The sequence below is a fragment of the Pygocentrus nattereri genome, chromosome 26 (assembly GCF_015220715.1).
Source record: "Pygocentrus nattereri isolate fPygNat1 chromosome 26, fPygNat1.pri, whole genome shotgun sequence".
NCBI classification, from domain to species: domain Eukaryota; kingdom Metazoa; phylum Chordata; class Actinopteri; order Characiformes; family Serrasalmidae; genus Pygocentrus; species Pygocentrus nattereri.
Window position 1 is genome coordinate 17,305,538 of NC_051236.1, and position 14,106 is coordinate 17,319,643.

General features: G+C 37.5%; 2 protein-coding genes across 17 annotated transcripts in view; both read right to left on the reverse strand.

The window, feature by feature from the left end:
* Positions 1-2,886: 2,886 nt before the first annotated feature.
* Positions 2,887-7,227, reverse strand: cplane2 (ciliogenesis and planar polarity effector 2). Of its 2 annotated transcripts, none has more exons than XM_037534879.1 (5): positions 6,999-7,227; positions 5,002-5,154; positions 4,326-4,450; positions 4,097-4,233; positions 2,887-3,819 (listed from the first exon to the last, which is right to left on the reverse strand). In XM_037534879.1, the coding sequence occupies exons 2-5, from the start codon at positions 5,132-5,134 to the stop codon at positions 3,582-3,584; spliced, it is 633 nt and encodes a 210-aa protein (XP_037390776.1). In that variant the 5' UTR covers positions 5,135-5,154; positions 6,999-7,227; the 3' UTR covers positions 2,887-3,581. The 2 variants fall into 2 exon arrangements, with proteins under 2 accessions (XP_037390776.1, XP_017568106.1); XM_017712617.2 differs by having other exon boundaries at positions 6,830-7,227.
* Positions 7,228-7,908: 681 nt separating this feature from the next.
* cadpsb (Ca2+-dependent activator protein for secretion b) overlaps positions 7,909-14,106 on the reverse strand; it is a 97,972-nt gene continuing 91,774 nt past the window's right edge. For all 15 annotated transcript variants that reach the window (XM_017712638.2, XM_017712637.2, XM_017712639.2 and 12 more), the window contains 4 exons: positions 13,996-14,028; positions 13,769-13,876; positions 9,611-9,715; positions 7,909-8,716 (listed from right to left, as the gene is read on the reverse strand). In XM_017712638.2, the coding sequence (XP_017568127.1) occupies positions 8,540-8,716; positions 9,611-9,715; positions 13,769-13,876; positions 13,996-14,028 (423 nt within the window). In that variant the 3' untranslated portion in view covers positions 7,909-8,539. The remainder of the gene's footprint in view (positions 8,717-9,610; positions 9,716-13,768; positions 13,877-13,995; positions 14,029-14,106) is intronic.

The following is a 14,106-nucleotide window of genomic DNA, read 5'->3' on the forward strand; positions in this document are numbered from 1 at the left end:
ATATATATATATATATATATATATATATATATATATATATATATATATATATATATATAAACCTGATCAATGCTTGTTAGGAAACTATATTAAGTTATTAATCTGAGCGTTAGTAAACTCTTTTGAGGGATGACTGAAGTGAGTAGTGGAGATAATCTAGAGTGATAAGCTTAGCCTTGGTGTTGTACTGGTCTTGTGGATGCGCTCTGTGGTTACATGCCTATCATTAACTGAAAATCACATAGCTACTCATTTTATAGTCATTTTGTCATATTTTGTTATTGATATGGAGAATTGGGTCATGAGAGGGCAGGGAGATTATGGGAGCGGGAGTGGACCGAAGCAAGCAATGAGAGCCAAGAAATGTAGAGAATTTCGTATTTATTGTTGTTAATGTGAATTAATTTTTCAAGAAACTTCAGAAGATTTACATTTAAAACTGCCAACCAGTAACAGCAAGGAACAGCATGAAATAAATAAAAAATACAGCAGAGTTTTCTCCCATGTACTTCATCAATATGTATTCTAAATGTATTCTGAATGTTTTTTTTATTTATTGTAGTGAAATACATTACTGAAGACAATGAGGACAGCATATTCAGTATTCAGCCGTCACTTTTTCAAAGCAATCTGCCCAACCCTGCATATTATGCACCATGTATAATCAATCTTTCTATCTGTGTATGACAGAAGCTCAGTAACTGCTTAATTAGAGTGGATGTAATAATTAACACTTGTGGTGAGAAGGCCTAGAATGTCACAACAGTTCTCAAGGTATTACACAACTCTGTTTTTGTTGTGTTGCTAAGCTGTACCCCATTTATCTCCATATTTGTAACGGGGAGTCAATTTTATTTCAAGTTCTAAATCCAGTGTCCCATTCTTGTCAGTCATCGTGTTCTCTCAATGTAAACACAAAGCCATCTGACCAAGAGCAGGGAGGATATTATTAGTCGCACTTCTATCCACCATGATAAATACTACACATAGACATCATACTAACCTCACCCATATTCAACCATAACTGACACTAGACAGCCATTTAATATATAAGACACTCAGAGATTGTGGAACTGAACAGAGTGAGGAAACATCTGTGTCCAGAATGGAATCCTTCTAGGAGCTCAGTGCACTCAGTAATGGATGTTCATTAAGCTACCATTGAGGTATTAGACTAAATTCCACAGTATCTTTTGTCTCTTTTGTGAAAAAACTCCCATTTGCTTTTCCAACCATGTCAAGAAATATTCTGAAGGTGAGTTCAGGTAATCTTTTCAGTTTTCACTGTTTGTGTAATGCTGTGGCTGTAGACTGGCTTCAGTGTTTGCTTGCACAGTACATTTTTAGCACTAGACATCATACAGTACAATAATGCAGCTGTGAATCAAGTTTAGAGAAGAGACAGCAGTGTGCTATAAGGATCCCACTTGCACATCAGTTGATTATAAACCACAGATTCCTTCCTTTGCACTTGAATAGCAGGACTATGTTGATATCTGTTTTCTAAAGGGGGAAATGTGCACTCTTGGAGACATGTACATGTTCACAGTGGATGTTAGTGCCTTCTCACCAGAGCAAGTGATTGTCACTTCTTCAAATAACCTCATACAAGTTTCCGCTGAGAAGGTAAGCAAAGTAATCTGAAGTACTGTATCTATGACCTGGAGAGCCAGTGGGTATGAACAAGTTTGAAGCTTTGTAGTGAAGTTAAGGATGCCTTAATGAAAACTGTAAATCTTTAGCTCACAGAAAGCCGCTTGGCCTTGTATTTGTTGCCATGTGGTGCACAGCTCACATTTTTACATTGATTTACTCTAATATTGTGTTTTTTTCCTCATTATTTCTCACTACTATCCAGTTGGCATCAGATGGCACAATCATAGACACATTTTCCCACAAATGTCAGTTTCCAGCAGATGTGGACCCCATGTCAGTGACATTGTCCTTGGGAAAAGGTGGTGCACTGACAGTTACAGCTTTCAAACACAAGGCAAAAGGTCAGACAACATGTAGTTTAAGTACAGGAATATAGCCTTAATGCGTAGATCTCTACAGCCTCTGTGAAACTGAAACTGAATTTATTTCTCTTTATAACTACAGTTAAATGATCCATCCATCTTTGTGACTCGTCTTTGGTACTGAAGGACAAAACCTTCTTCAAAAAGCATTTTGAAGCTTTTCTCCCCTGCTAAAACTTATGTTCTTTCTTTTCATGGTGAGATGTACATACCCAATATAAAACAATTAATTTCATAGTAATCAGGTTTCATTATTTTCATGCCAAAGTATTCTTTTGTTTCAGTGCTAATTAAATTTATTTATTCAAGTAAATATTTTGATATGCTTATTTTGTGAGTTATGTGTTCATCATTTCACAACATTCAGTAAACTTCAGAAAGTATGGTGAGCAATTTTTAATACTGGCCACTGTTTTGTTAATGCTATCTATTTAAAATAAAGAAACAATTTACACACATAAAAGTTTTTTCACAAAAAAAGTAAAAAAATGTCATGTTAGACATTATAGTGGGTAGATGTAGCTGTAGTGTTATTCTTTTAATACTGTTAACTGTTATAAATAGTTTAAGCATAGGGGGAGAGTGGAGCACAACCTACGACAGAGTAAAATGTATCACAGATATTTTTTGTAGTTAAATAAGTTCATGCTTATGAACTTAGCAACGTCAGGTGTGAACTTATTTCACCATTTGTGCTATTTGGTAACTATAATAACTATTGTGAATTAGTCTTTTGGTGCCTGTAACACAGCAGCACTTTGAAGCATACAAAAAGTGAGAACTAGCCAGGCTAAAGTACAGCCTCCACATGGCAGGGTTAGTTTTAACATGCATTTTCCCAAATAAACAATAAGAGAAGTCCAAAGAGTTTGGTTTTAAACAAAGGTTTTATACACATATTAAACAAAACTACTTATATCATGTAATTTATATACATTTAAATATTAATGTGATATTTGCTCTTCTGTTTTTATAGTCAAAATAGAGTAAAACAGTACTGAATTCACTGTTCTGCAACAATCCCCTCAGTTTGACACACTGGTGCCTTAGAGCGACATTGAAGCCAACTACATTCTCGATGAAATTAAGTATTTACGTATTCTTCATCTTCTAGATGATGTGCGTACATATTTTCATTTAAATGGGTGTAATTTTTTTAGCTGCATGGTTATGTCACATTTTCTTCTGTGAGTTTATTGACAGGTTGCAAAGCACAAATCTGATTACTGCCTGACTAATGCAGACTCAGAGTTTCCCCATTATCTGATTACTCAACACTCAAGTGCATATAAACATGTTGATCGGATCACTGACAAAATCTGACTTTCTGCAGTTATAAACATCAATGATCTATATTGAGACGTTATACTACACAGGGCATTCAGAAAGAAGATGTGAATATAGCTTTGAGTTGTTTTTCCAAGTCCTTCAGCTTGTATTGTTAGGGTTATACAGTCTGATGTGATCACAGCATCTCCCATTAAGTATGAAAACATGACAATTTTTATGAAAAAAACAAGCAAGCATAAAAAAAGACAGTCCTTATGAAGTTCAGCCAAGCAGCTACACAATCACCTCTCGGCTTGTATCCTCTGGGTGACAAACGTGGGGTAGAGAGGCGGAGGAAGCGTGAACACAGTCCTGGTGCCACAGGTTTTCTGCCAAGGCATTTAGTAGGGGCGCAATCTCGCCAAACCCCCCGCTCACATCACCTCCCACACGGAAGACTGGCACACCCCAAACCTCCTGAAACCGTGTGATCTCACTCTCTGTCACATCTGTGTGCATAAACAAGTCAAATCTGTATAGTTAAGGCCAATACTAAACCCAAACTACCTCAAAACTCACAGATGAATACATTTTCTTATCAAATATTCTATTTTCTACTGTTACTTGGAAGTATTCATATTGTAACTTTCATCACGTTAACATTCTACAGGTTTCAGTAATGCACTTTAAGGTTTATTTTTACATTAGATTATTTTAATATCATTAACACCATAATGAGTCCAGACCAGTTCTTCAAAAGTAGTTTATTTGAACCTCAGGTAGTCATATCAGCTTTAAATGAAGGATACTTTGTGCCGACCACAAACCTGACAACTCTGTCAGAGGGGTCTGTGATCCGAGACATCTGATTTGAGATGTCCTCAAAAGAGCCATGGTCAGTGAAGGAGAACAGGAAGAGTATGGCATCCACCTGCTCCTTGCAAGACTGTGAAAAAAATCCATGACAATTCAGGGCATAGAAGTATGCGGAACATGTCAATGAACAAATATGAGTCTGTGCTGGAAAAATACTGGCACCGGTAGCATGTGGTCGAATCTGCGCATGGCATTCTCCCCACAGTCCCAAAGTTGGAAGTGAAAGAACAGCACACGGCAATTTTCTCTGAGCTTCACAGGCCAAAAAACCACAGATGTCTCCAGGCCTGTGGGAGTTAGATGACTATCAGTTGGGATTACAGCATGATGAGACCAGGGTAAAGGGTCTGAATTTATTAGGAGATATTAAGCTTTTTAAATGTCAAAATAACCACTATAACAGCAATAATAGCCACTCAATGTACTCTCATGTCAAAAATATATGAGGGTTAGGATTAGGTTTTGGGTTGAGATTGAGGTCAGGGTTAGGATTAGGGCTAGGGTTAGGCTTTGGGTGAGGTTGGGTGAGGTTAACACAAGTAATGTATAAACAGAACCTCTACAAGATATTTACTTTGATGCTTTCAGATGCTGCACTAATGCTAATTCACTGATATGTTGTTGACATGTTACTGATAATCTGTTCATTTATTAACCATCTACAAAGGACCACTCAAAATGAAGCGTTACCAAATGAATAAGGCAAGTGCAAAATCGCACACTTGACTAAGTATAGCCTATCAGGTTTCTGCCTATGTAAGAGTTTCATACATACTGTGCCTAAACATATTACTTCTAGGTGTGGTGCAGAGTACAATCTGGTACTCAAGACATTTACCTGTTGTTTCATAGTGCAAGTTTGGAATATGATGGCCAGCAAGCCGGGCAGCCAGAGCGGTCTTCCCCACACCACTTTTACCTGAGATGAACACTTTGTAACGAACTGTGTCTGCTTTCAAATGAGGGGGCATCACTGGTGTCTCCAAGAGACCTAATACAGAATATGAAAGGACTTTTCAGACGGTCAAGAAAGCAAACTAAATCAGCATATCGCTGCTGTTGGAACAAAACCTTGTATCTCCAAAATGCTAACTTGATAGGAGAAGGAAAAAACATAATTTACTTTTAATATAAGTCAATGGAACCAGACTTTTTTTCTAATTAATTTTAGGCCATTTCTGTTGGTTCATTCATCATGAAATGTTGAATGAACCAACAGAAATGACCAAATGTAAAGAGTACCAATTTTTTTCTTATTGTGTCAAAAACTGAAAAACACAATCACAGACGGCGCGTGACACATTCTGAATTCTGCACAGGCTTCAATGTTTTGGCTATTTCAGTTGAATTTTTCAGCACATGAGGACAAACAGACCTTCAAGAACATTGGTAATGAAGTGATGTTAATTGAAGCAAAGTTAATCAGAGGCTTTGGAAGAAAAAATATGTTTCTTATTTGGAGACACTGCAGCTCCTCACAGGAAGGTCTGTCCACTCTAAAGCCATCTTGGCCGATCAGTTATGTCCAGTCATAGAAGGAAGACTCCGATCTCTTTAAATGTGGACAGACACATAATGGAGGACAAAAGCCACGTTAACGTTTCAAATACACATTTTTGATGATAAAATCTGACAAAACCATCCTATTCTGCACAAACAGTTTGTAGCGTTTGGTTTAAATAACAAACAAAAATTGAGCCTGTTTTGGCTACTGCGCCTGCGCAGATCTGCAGAAGGAGAGGGAGTTTTTCCCACGTACGGAAAACAAGCGAACTGATTGGTTAATTTAATGAAGGGCGTGGCTTTGCCTGTAATCAGACCAGAGTTCTTAACCAGTGATCATCCCCTCCTCTATACGGTGGTCCTGCTGAAAAAAGCCCATAGAAACCATTAAGTGTTTCAGTTGGTTCCTAATGGATGTGTAATGTGTTTTGGGCATTTTAAATTAGTAGCTATAATGTAAAGGATCCTAATGGTATCTAAAGATATTCAACGGGAAACTAAAAGTCTCTACTGGAATCCATTAAGCCAATTCCCATTAAAAAGCAAAACCATTAGGTTTAATCCCAATTATTTTTCAGCAAGGGATGTTCCCTCTCAAGCTGCTAAGGCAGGTAGTTTGGTTAGTCAGTAAGAAAACTACGTTATTTAAATTCTTAAGCGTATAAAGGCCTTAAACGCGTTAATACCCGGATTTCAGAAACACAGCAAGCTCTCCATTTTGTGCTCGGTTGTTAAATGAGCATGTTAGACCTTAACGTCATGTTAGACTTTTAACGTCACTTCATTAAAGTATTTAAACTCACTACAGAGAAAGTCTGATATTACTGACGCTCAGTGACACTCAGTTTACAGTTTCAGAGGCGACCCTCACCTCAAGTCTTTGTATTGTTAGGCTAATATAACATTTAAACATGCTTTAAAACGATACAGAACATTTGTTCCAAGAACACCATTTGTTCTTAGAATTGTTCTATAGAAAAAAGTTAAATCAATTTTAAAAAGGAGTTGGACGAATAACCATCATCATAACCGTTTTCCTCAGTTTGAAGCTAAGGCGAAAACATTTAATACGCCTCTTTGGTGAATCCGCCCCTGATCTCAGATCAGCTCCCGCCTTTGATGGGCAGCGGTCGCTGAGCGGTCTCCATAGTGACAAGCCGTACCAAATTCCCGACGTTTCTTCTTGTGCAGTATCTTTTTGAAAAACTCTCTGCTCTCCGGGCTCCGGTGCCAGTCCGCTACAATGATCGATCCGGGAGGTACTGGGGCTGCCATTTCAGCCCTTTAATTAAAAGTAAGTAGCTCATAAAACAGACTAAGCTACAAAATCACCTAGGACTCCAGAAGACGCTTCAAGCCATGAAGGGAGCCACCACAACGACTGTTCACTTTATTTCAAAGTAAAAGTCCACACATTAAAAACTGTCAATAGAACTTGTTCACGTCAGATCACAGTGCAGTGCACCACTGGAAAGAGGTCAACATTAAATAACAGCGTCTAAATTGTAAATGCATTACTGTCTCTTGTTACTTTTAACTGTCTTCAAACGAAAAGAAAACCTATCATCAGAGGTGATAAAGTCTATTTATGATATTAAACGTAGTTGCAGTGCTTCATTTGTGTATGTCACAATAAATTATCACATTAATTTGTTAACAATAAAATGGCCAACTTGAACTTTTAAATCAAACAGAGGCAAATTATGTATTTGTACAGTTATCTTTATTGAGAGGCCACAGCTCTTGCATATAACAACTGTTGGCTTTGATAAGGCAAACGCAAGAATGAATCCACCAGCTAACTGACACAGAAAAAAAAACAAAAAGCTTTTGGAGAAGGTGGTACCCACAGGCATGCAGCGATGGCTCAGAATGCAATATACAGCTTCGTATATACAAAACAATAGTGAGACCCCCCAAAAATGGCACGTATCTCAGGCTACTGAAATAATAATAATAAAAAAAAAAAGAATATCTCTAATATGAACATAAAAAACCAAGAAAAGCAAGAGATCTTTTTCTTTGTAAAAGTTAAACTAAAGAAAAATATATTATTTTGTGGTCATTTCTGACATCTAAAGAAAAGACGTCTCCAATAAGATATCAAATTGGAGCTAAGAGGATATTGCCGTTCTAGAATACCAATTCTTTTTTAGTTTTAAGATGAATGTGAGACAATGACTTGTAGGTGATTCGCAACATAAGATCGTCAGAAGAGTCACAGAGCCTCAGCACAAGTAAATCATATAAAATAAAGTTGGTACATCTTTATGAAAGTGTGCAGACACAGAGGACATTTACAGTTAACAGCTTTTAACTTAAATACAGAAGTTCATTTTCAGTTTTGAAGCAGTTGGCATCCACTTTAAAAACAGACAAGACAAAGGAAAGGATCCATACACTCATCTTCACGACAATGTACCATTAATGTATGTAAGAGTACGTCAAAGAAGCGCCATATATGTTATCGCATTGGACAGGGACACACCTAATAATCTCACTCGACATTGTCAAACAAATGGTACTCCATATTGCTTAGGAACACATAGAAAGAAATTCCCAAATAAATCAGTCCAAAAAATCTGGTAGTTTTTTCTTAATTCTTTATTATATCATCACACAGCTAAAATTGTCAATCATGTTCTTGTAACTTTTTTAAAGTTTCTTTTTTAGTATAATTACTAGATTTTTCTCGACTTTAGCTCTGTTTGTGGGCATTTCGAGCTGATGGGGGAGGTCCTAGAATGGCTAACTGGAGTAATCAGAGTTGGTACATGCATCTTCTGTTACCAGGCTAAGTTGGGGTAGGGTAGGGCGGTGTTGTTGGGGTAGGTTCCAGGTGGGTGGGGCAGAGCACCTGGTGGGTTGGTGCTTTAATCATCCTCCTTATCCTCTTCGTCGCTGTCCTTCATGGAAATGCCCTGCATGCCTCCTTCTCGGACCGAGGCGGTTGCCTCTTCCAGGGTGAGCCGGTTCCGTACCGTATCGTACATCTTGCTGTTCAATGTTGAGTCAAGAACGCCTTGCAGCCTAAAGTCTCGATATTTTTTCTACAAAGTGCAAGAGAAGTCAAATTCTATTGAACTTGCACAGCCACATAATAGCCTATCTGCACAAACCAACATACCAGTGAAAATACTATAGTATCAGAGAACATTTCAGTTAGAATGAATAAAGGCTGACCAATGCTGTCCATGCAATGCTTTTCAACACTAAAAGAATGTCTTGCCTACACCAAGATGACTTGTTTGGAGTGACCTGTTCGGTTTGTTCTGTTGTGTTATCTTAAAATTGTACTAGGGGTGGGCAGTGTGCCAATACTCTATCATATAAATTAAGTAATTTAATTTAAAAAATTATAAATAACTTTCATAAGACAAGATGCTTTTCTGAACATATTGCGGATACCGCTACTTAAAGAACACTAACCAACTGCATATTTCATTAAGAACGGCATGTTTCATTAAAAATGGCATAACTAGTCCTATTTAATATAATGTAGTGAAATTATATTCAATGTTTTGATAGTATTTTTTAAATGTGGCACTGCTAGGAAATACTGTCTGTTCCAACATTATATTGAGTTGAGTATATTGAGTAATATTGAGTTCATGAAAAAGTTTTCAAGTATTCTCACACTGTATTTTTGATATATTGCCCAGCCCTAATTATACCAACAGGAACCATACACAACACTGTAAACTGAAAACGGATAGTAACTGGTCAGTGGAGTTATTATGTTTTGTTCTTTCAACATAATCAGAAAAGACAGCAAAAGACTACATTGCTCTTAACTAAGTTTTGTTTTTTATAAACAGTGCTAAAATCAATACTGTTCAATAACACTACAGCCGCTGTGCCTCTACAGATAATACACTGCCCACCACTACAACATACCACAGCCTCACATTAGGGAAGAGAAACATTTTCCCTGTACGCAGTACCTTTACAATCCTGATGAGGATTTTGAGCTGGTAGACATGGAGCTGTTGGTCCATTCGGTCAGTGAGCCAAGTCCCCAGCAGATTCATGGTGGCTGTGTACCATTGCTGCAATGCACACAAACACAGCGTTCTCCAGCAACACACACACACACACGAACAAACCCATGCAAGAGACCAGAGTGTCTAGACATACATGTAGACATAAATATATAAATATAAATACTTCTATTCACACCAACATACTCACACGCACATATGCCCACTCTCAGACACGTACACATGCACGCACACACCCGCGCACACACACATATACCGTTATGCATGCAGAGACAAGCACATACACACAAAACACAAAACATGCATACCAACAAAGACACAATCACACCCTCACTTAGCACTAGGTTAGTCAGGCCATTTTAAATTAATTTACAGAGCCAGCAATATGACCATCTGCAAAAAAGTACATAAATCATGCATTAATGAGTTGCATAATTAACAACATAATAAACACTTGAATTGTATTATTCTTAACATATATACAGCATAGTCTGTGAGTTAAAATGAGCATGTTCAGATTAGAAGTCTGAAGATTATTTAAAATTTAAAGGTAGGCCTAAATCCAGCAGCAGAACTATTGTGTTTTTAAAATGTCTACAATTACAGTTAAGAGCTAAATCCAGATTCATTCATATTTTTTTTGGCCTTTGCCAGTCTTTTAACAGAACTATGCTGAATGTGATAAACAAAACCTTGAAATGAAAGCATTTATCCATGCTATTAACCTTTAAATGCAAATATTTTACAAACATCCCCAAATCCAACAGAACATTTTCAAGTCAAAGCAGCAAACTTTAGTATGATCATAACCATAAAACTTGGAAATCAATATATAAAAGTGAGAGCGAGAGGAGTCTGCAGGCAAGGAGGGTTTGTACTGTTATCTTAAACTATTTCTGTACTGCTATATTATATATTGCATCAGAAATACTTAAAATGCGAATCTGAAGACAAAGTGCATTGGGAACTCTTGAAATCTCAGAATGCCATACATTCTACTTATAGTTCAAAGAGAACAGCACATGTGTTGTATAATGGATGATGTTGTAATCTCTTACAGAGAAAAAAAATAGTAACAAGATTCTGTGGAGTGACTCGGCATATTTGAGCATTTTGAAGTGGGTTTTTTCCGTGAGGGGTTAGGATTGTCTGTTTAAGATGGGGAAACCTAATCAGTCTTTTACTGTTTGAATGATGTTCACTATTACACATTACAACCTGGAAACCTGAGTAAAAATCCTCAGTTGTTCCAATTTCTAATTCAAGCAAAAATTCTGATACTTCCAATAATTCTGAAAACAGAACTCAGCAGTAGTTGGCTATCTGAATCAGTGGATTATAGCAATGATCAATAATTGCTTTGACCAGGAATTGACAAACCTATGTTGTGATTTGCTAATTTGAAGAGTGTTTCGATTTGTGATTTACATCTGGCCGAGCTGTTTACTGTTTGGTGATTTGGTTGGTGATTAGCTGATTTGTTTGCTTGCATGGCCACTTCAAACAGTTGATTGGTCGGAGCGTGCAGTGCATGCAGAAGGAGCAGGTGAGTGGGTGGGGCAGAGAGCTGTGTGTGTGTATGACGTGGAAACTTTAGGAGGTGGGTCATGCTAGTAGATGTACACAGGAAGATTATTTGATTAGAAATCATGCCACTCAACAGAATGTGATCAAACAGCAGGACATCTAGAGATAAGTTCCACTTTGTTATAAAAGGAGGGTGGTATTGTCTTGAGGATGGAAAGAATAGAATAGAATAGAATAGAATAGAATAGAATAGAATAGAATAGAATAGAATAGAAAGTGATGTTAAAATATGAATAGATTTGACAGAGATAACTGGAAAAGATGAGTATGACTTGTGAGAGATCTGTAAGACGTCAGCTGTTTATCAAATATGCATGCTTGCTTCCTTTCACTTTGCGTATCTACCAGAGCTGAGTCCCTATATTGGACTCAGTAGAGCTATTTAACAGTTTTATATGGGCTATATGAATTTGCTTTGGATGTACTTAGTGTGATAAAACCCATTATGTAAGCATAAACAAAATCTTTCTAGTGCTCATGTCTTACTTTATCTTAATCACTGCTACAACATAACTTATTCTGATCCAGCTACACGAGAAAACCTTGTTTTGTTTGTCAAATATAATTAGGCTGTCAGTATCCCACAGTGCATGCTACAAATACCAAAAAATGAGCCACACATACACTTGGGGAATGCAAGTATGCAGATTGGGAAACAGCTTTTATGGATTTAATGTGATATTCAGCTTGGGAAATGTCAGGCTGTAGGTCCTTTAATGTCTCCGAATAATTTATAGATTGCAAACTTGTATAGTTATAATCTATTTGGATATGTCCAAAAGTTTTCAGACACCTGCTCAACCAGCATTTCTTCTGAAATCAAGGGTATTAATAGGGAGGTTCTTCCCCCTTTGCTGCAATAACAGCATCTTCTCTCTTGAAAAGGCTCTGAAAATTTGAGTGCATTAAGCCAGAAGAGCATTATGACCAGCTAAGCTCATGCTTTGGGCATGGTGACCCTAGGCTCATATGCAGCTGTTCCAGAGCTTTCCATATTATTAGCAATTCTTTTTTATGGGTATTAAGTGTGTGTGTGCAATTGAACGCCTGTGTAAGCAATGATTGCACCTTGAAGTAGCTGAACTCAGTAATTAGAAGGTGTGTCCAGATACGTTTGGACATATAGGACCAGTTTTACATAGAGGGATTAAGCCTAGTCACTTTATTTTCCTTTCCATTCCAAATGCTGTGTAGCCCAGGACTAGGCTTAATCACTGGTCAGGAAACCAGCCCATAGTGTATATGAATGAGCAAAAATGTAAATACTCTAAGCCATCACATTGTATATATTAGAATAATATGATTAATACTGTAGCAATATGCGCAGCTCACACGACTTGCATTAGATGGTATAATTATTAATATGTCCATTCGCTGCTATGCACACTGTCACAGTTCTGCATTGTGATTTCACAGTGTCACAATGCACTGTTATACCCCTAATAACTAATTTGTCAAAAGATCTGTGCTTGGTTGGAGAGCATACCAAGGACATACAACCTCTTGTGCGAAAGTCTGATATGGAATGAAATTACAGCTAAAAGAATGGTTAAATGACGCAATGGATTGCAATTGTAGTTTAAAAGGAACAAGAAACACAAGCAGATCCATTAGTCATGCGTCATTAATGCTTGTCGCATGTTCATGACACAAACAGGAAAAGCAGAACACTGAATTCAAGCACACAACACACACGCTGTTTTCAAGCTCTCACACACACTGCATATACCTTACCGTACTGTGCTGCATCTTGTCAAAATGCAACCACAAACTCAAAATGACCATACTCTCAAAAAGTTTCAACACACTGCTCTAATTTCTACACGCACACACACATACGTACCCACACACATAAAACCAGCACAAATCTACTGTACACAGAATAAACCTCCCACCCCCCCCACACACACACACACACAATTGTGCAACACCAAATCACAAAATGATTCACAAAGGATTATTTCTGAATGTAACAGTGCTCTCCAGTGTACACCATCATTTACATCAGTACTACTGTTAATCTGCCATCTAATACCTTTGCTATACATTGAATTAATGCTGTAGACCAATACCTGAGTCCCATCCAATTCCTATGGAAATACTTATTATTGTAGAAAACAATGGCAATAAACAATTATTCATACATTTAATTCACTGTCTTTGAGAGCACTGTCTTGAATAATCCACTTGGTGGTGGTGGTGACACTTTGCCTCGTGAGCTCTGAGCACAAAGGTCCAACAAACAGTAGCTAACGCAACATCATAGCACAAAGGTGCAACTCATTGTGGCAAATGCAACACCAGAGCACAGAGGGCTGAACAAGAAATCACAGCAATGAGACACTGAGGAGTGAGAGCGAGACCCTCGGGAAAAGACTGGCCTTATCTGTCAGGATGGAACGATTCAGAGCACGGCACTCAAAATGTGACTTATCCCTCATATGCCCCATTGTTTTGCCACATTTTGGATGGAACCTCCCCTGTTAGGCATGGAGGAGACGGCATCTTACTTACATCAAATAACCTCTCTATATACACCTCCTCATTGACCTTATCTCGCAGTATGTCCTGAGAGTGACGAACAAAGGTCACATAGCCATCAGCAACATCCATTCCCGGTTTCTGTAGAAGAGAGAATACAGAGGGAGTTATGATCATAATACTCATTGTATTATGATCAACAACTAAAAGCAGCCAGCTACAAAGCTGAATATTTTTAATTGAATTTGCTTAATACTTACTGGGACATCCACATACTTTGAAGCTGCTTTCACCTGAAAACAAATAGATTATTTCACATAAGGGTTTATAGCTTCTAGATTAATAATAATAATAATAATAGTAAAAACATA

What these genes read in the sequence shown, in the direction of transcription:
- cplane2 (XM_017712617.2), bottom strand. Translation starts at nt 6,941, where the DNA reads ATGGCAGCCCCAGTACCTCCCGGATCGATCATTGTAGCGGACTGGCAC. An exon ending in CTTGCACTATGAAACAACAG is followed by an intron (nt 4,451 to 5,001) that starts GTAAATGTCTTG and finishes TAACTCCCACAG; the next exon opens with GCCTGGAGACATCTGTGGTT. An exon ending in GATTCGACCACATGCTACCG is followed by an intron (nt 4,234 to 4,325) that starts GTGCCAGTATTT and finishes TTTTTTTCACAG; the next exon opens with TCTTGCAAGGAGCAGGTGGA.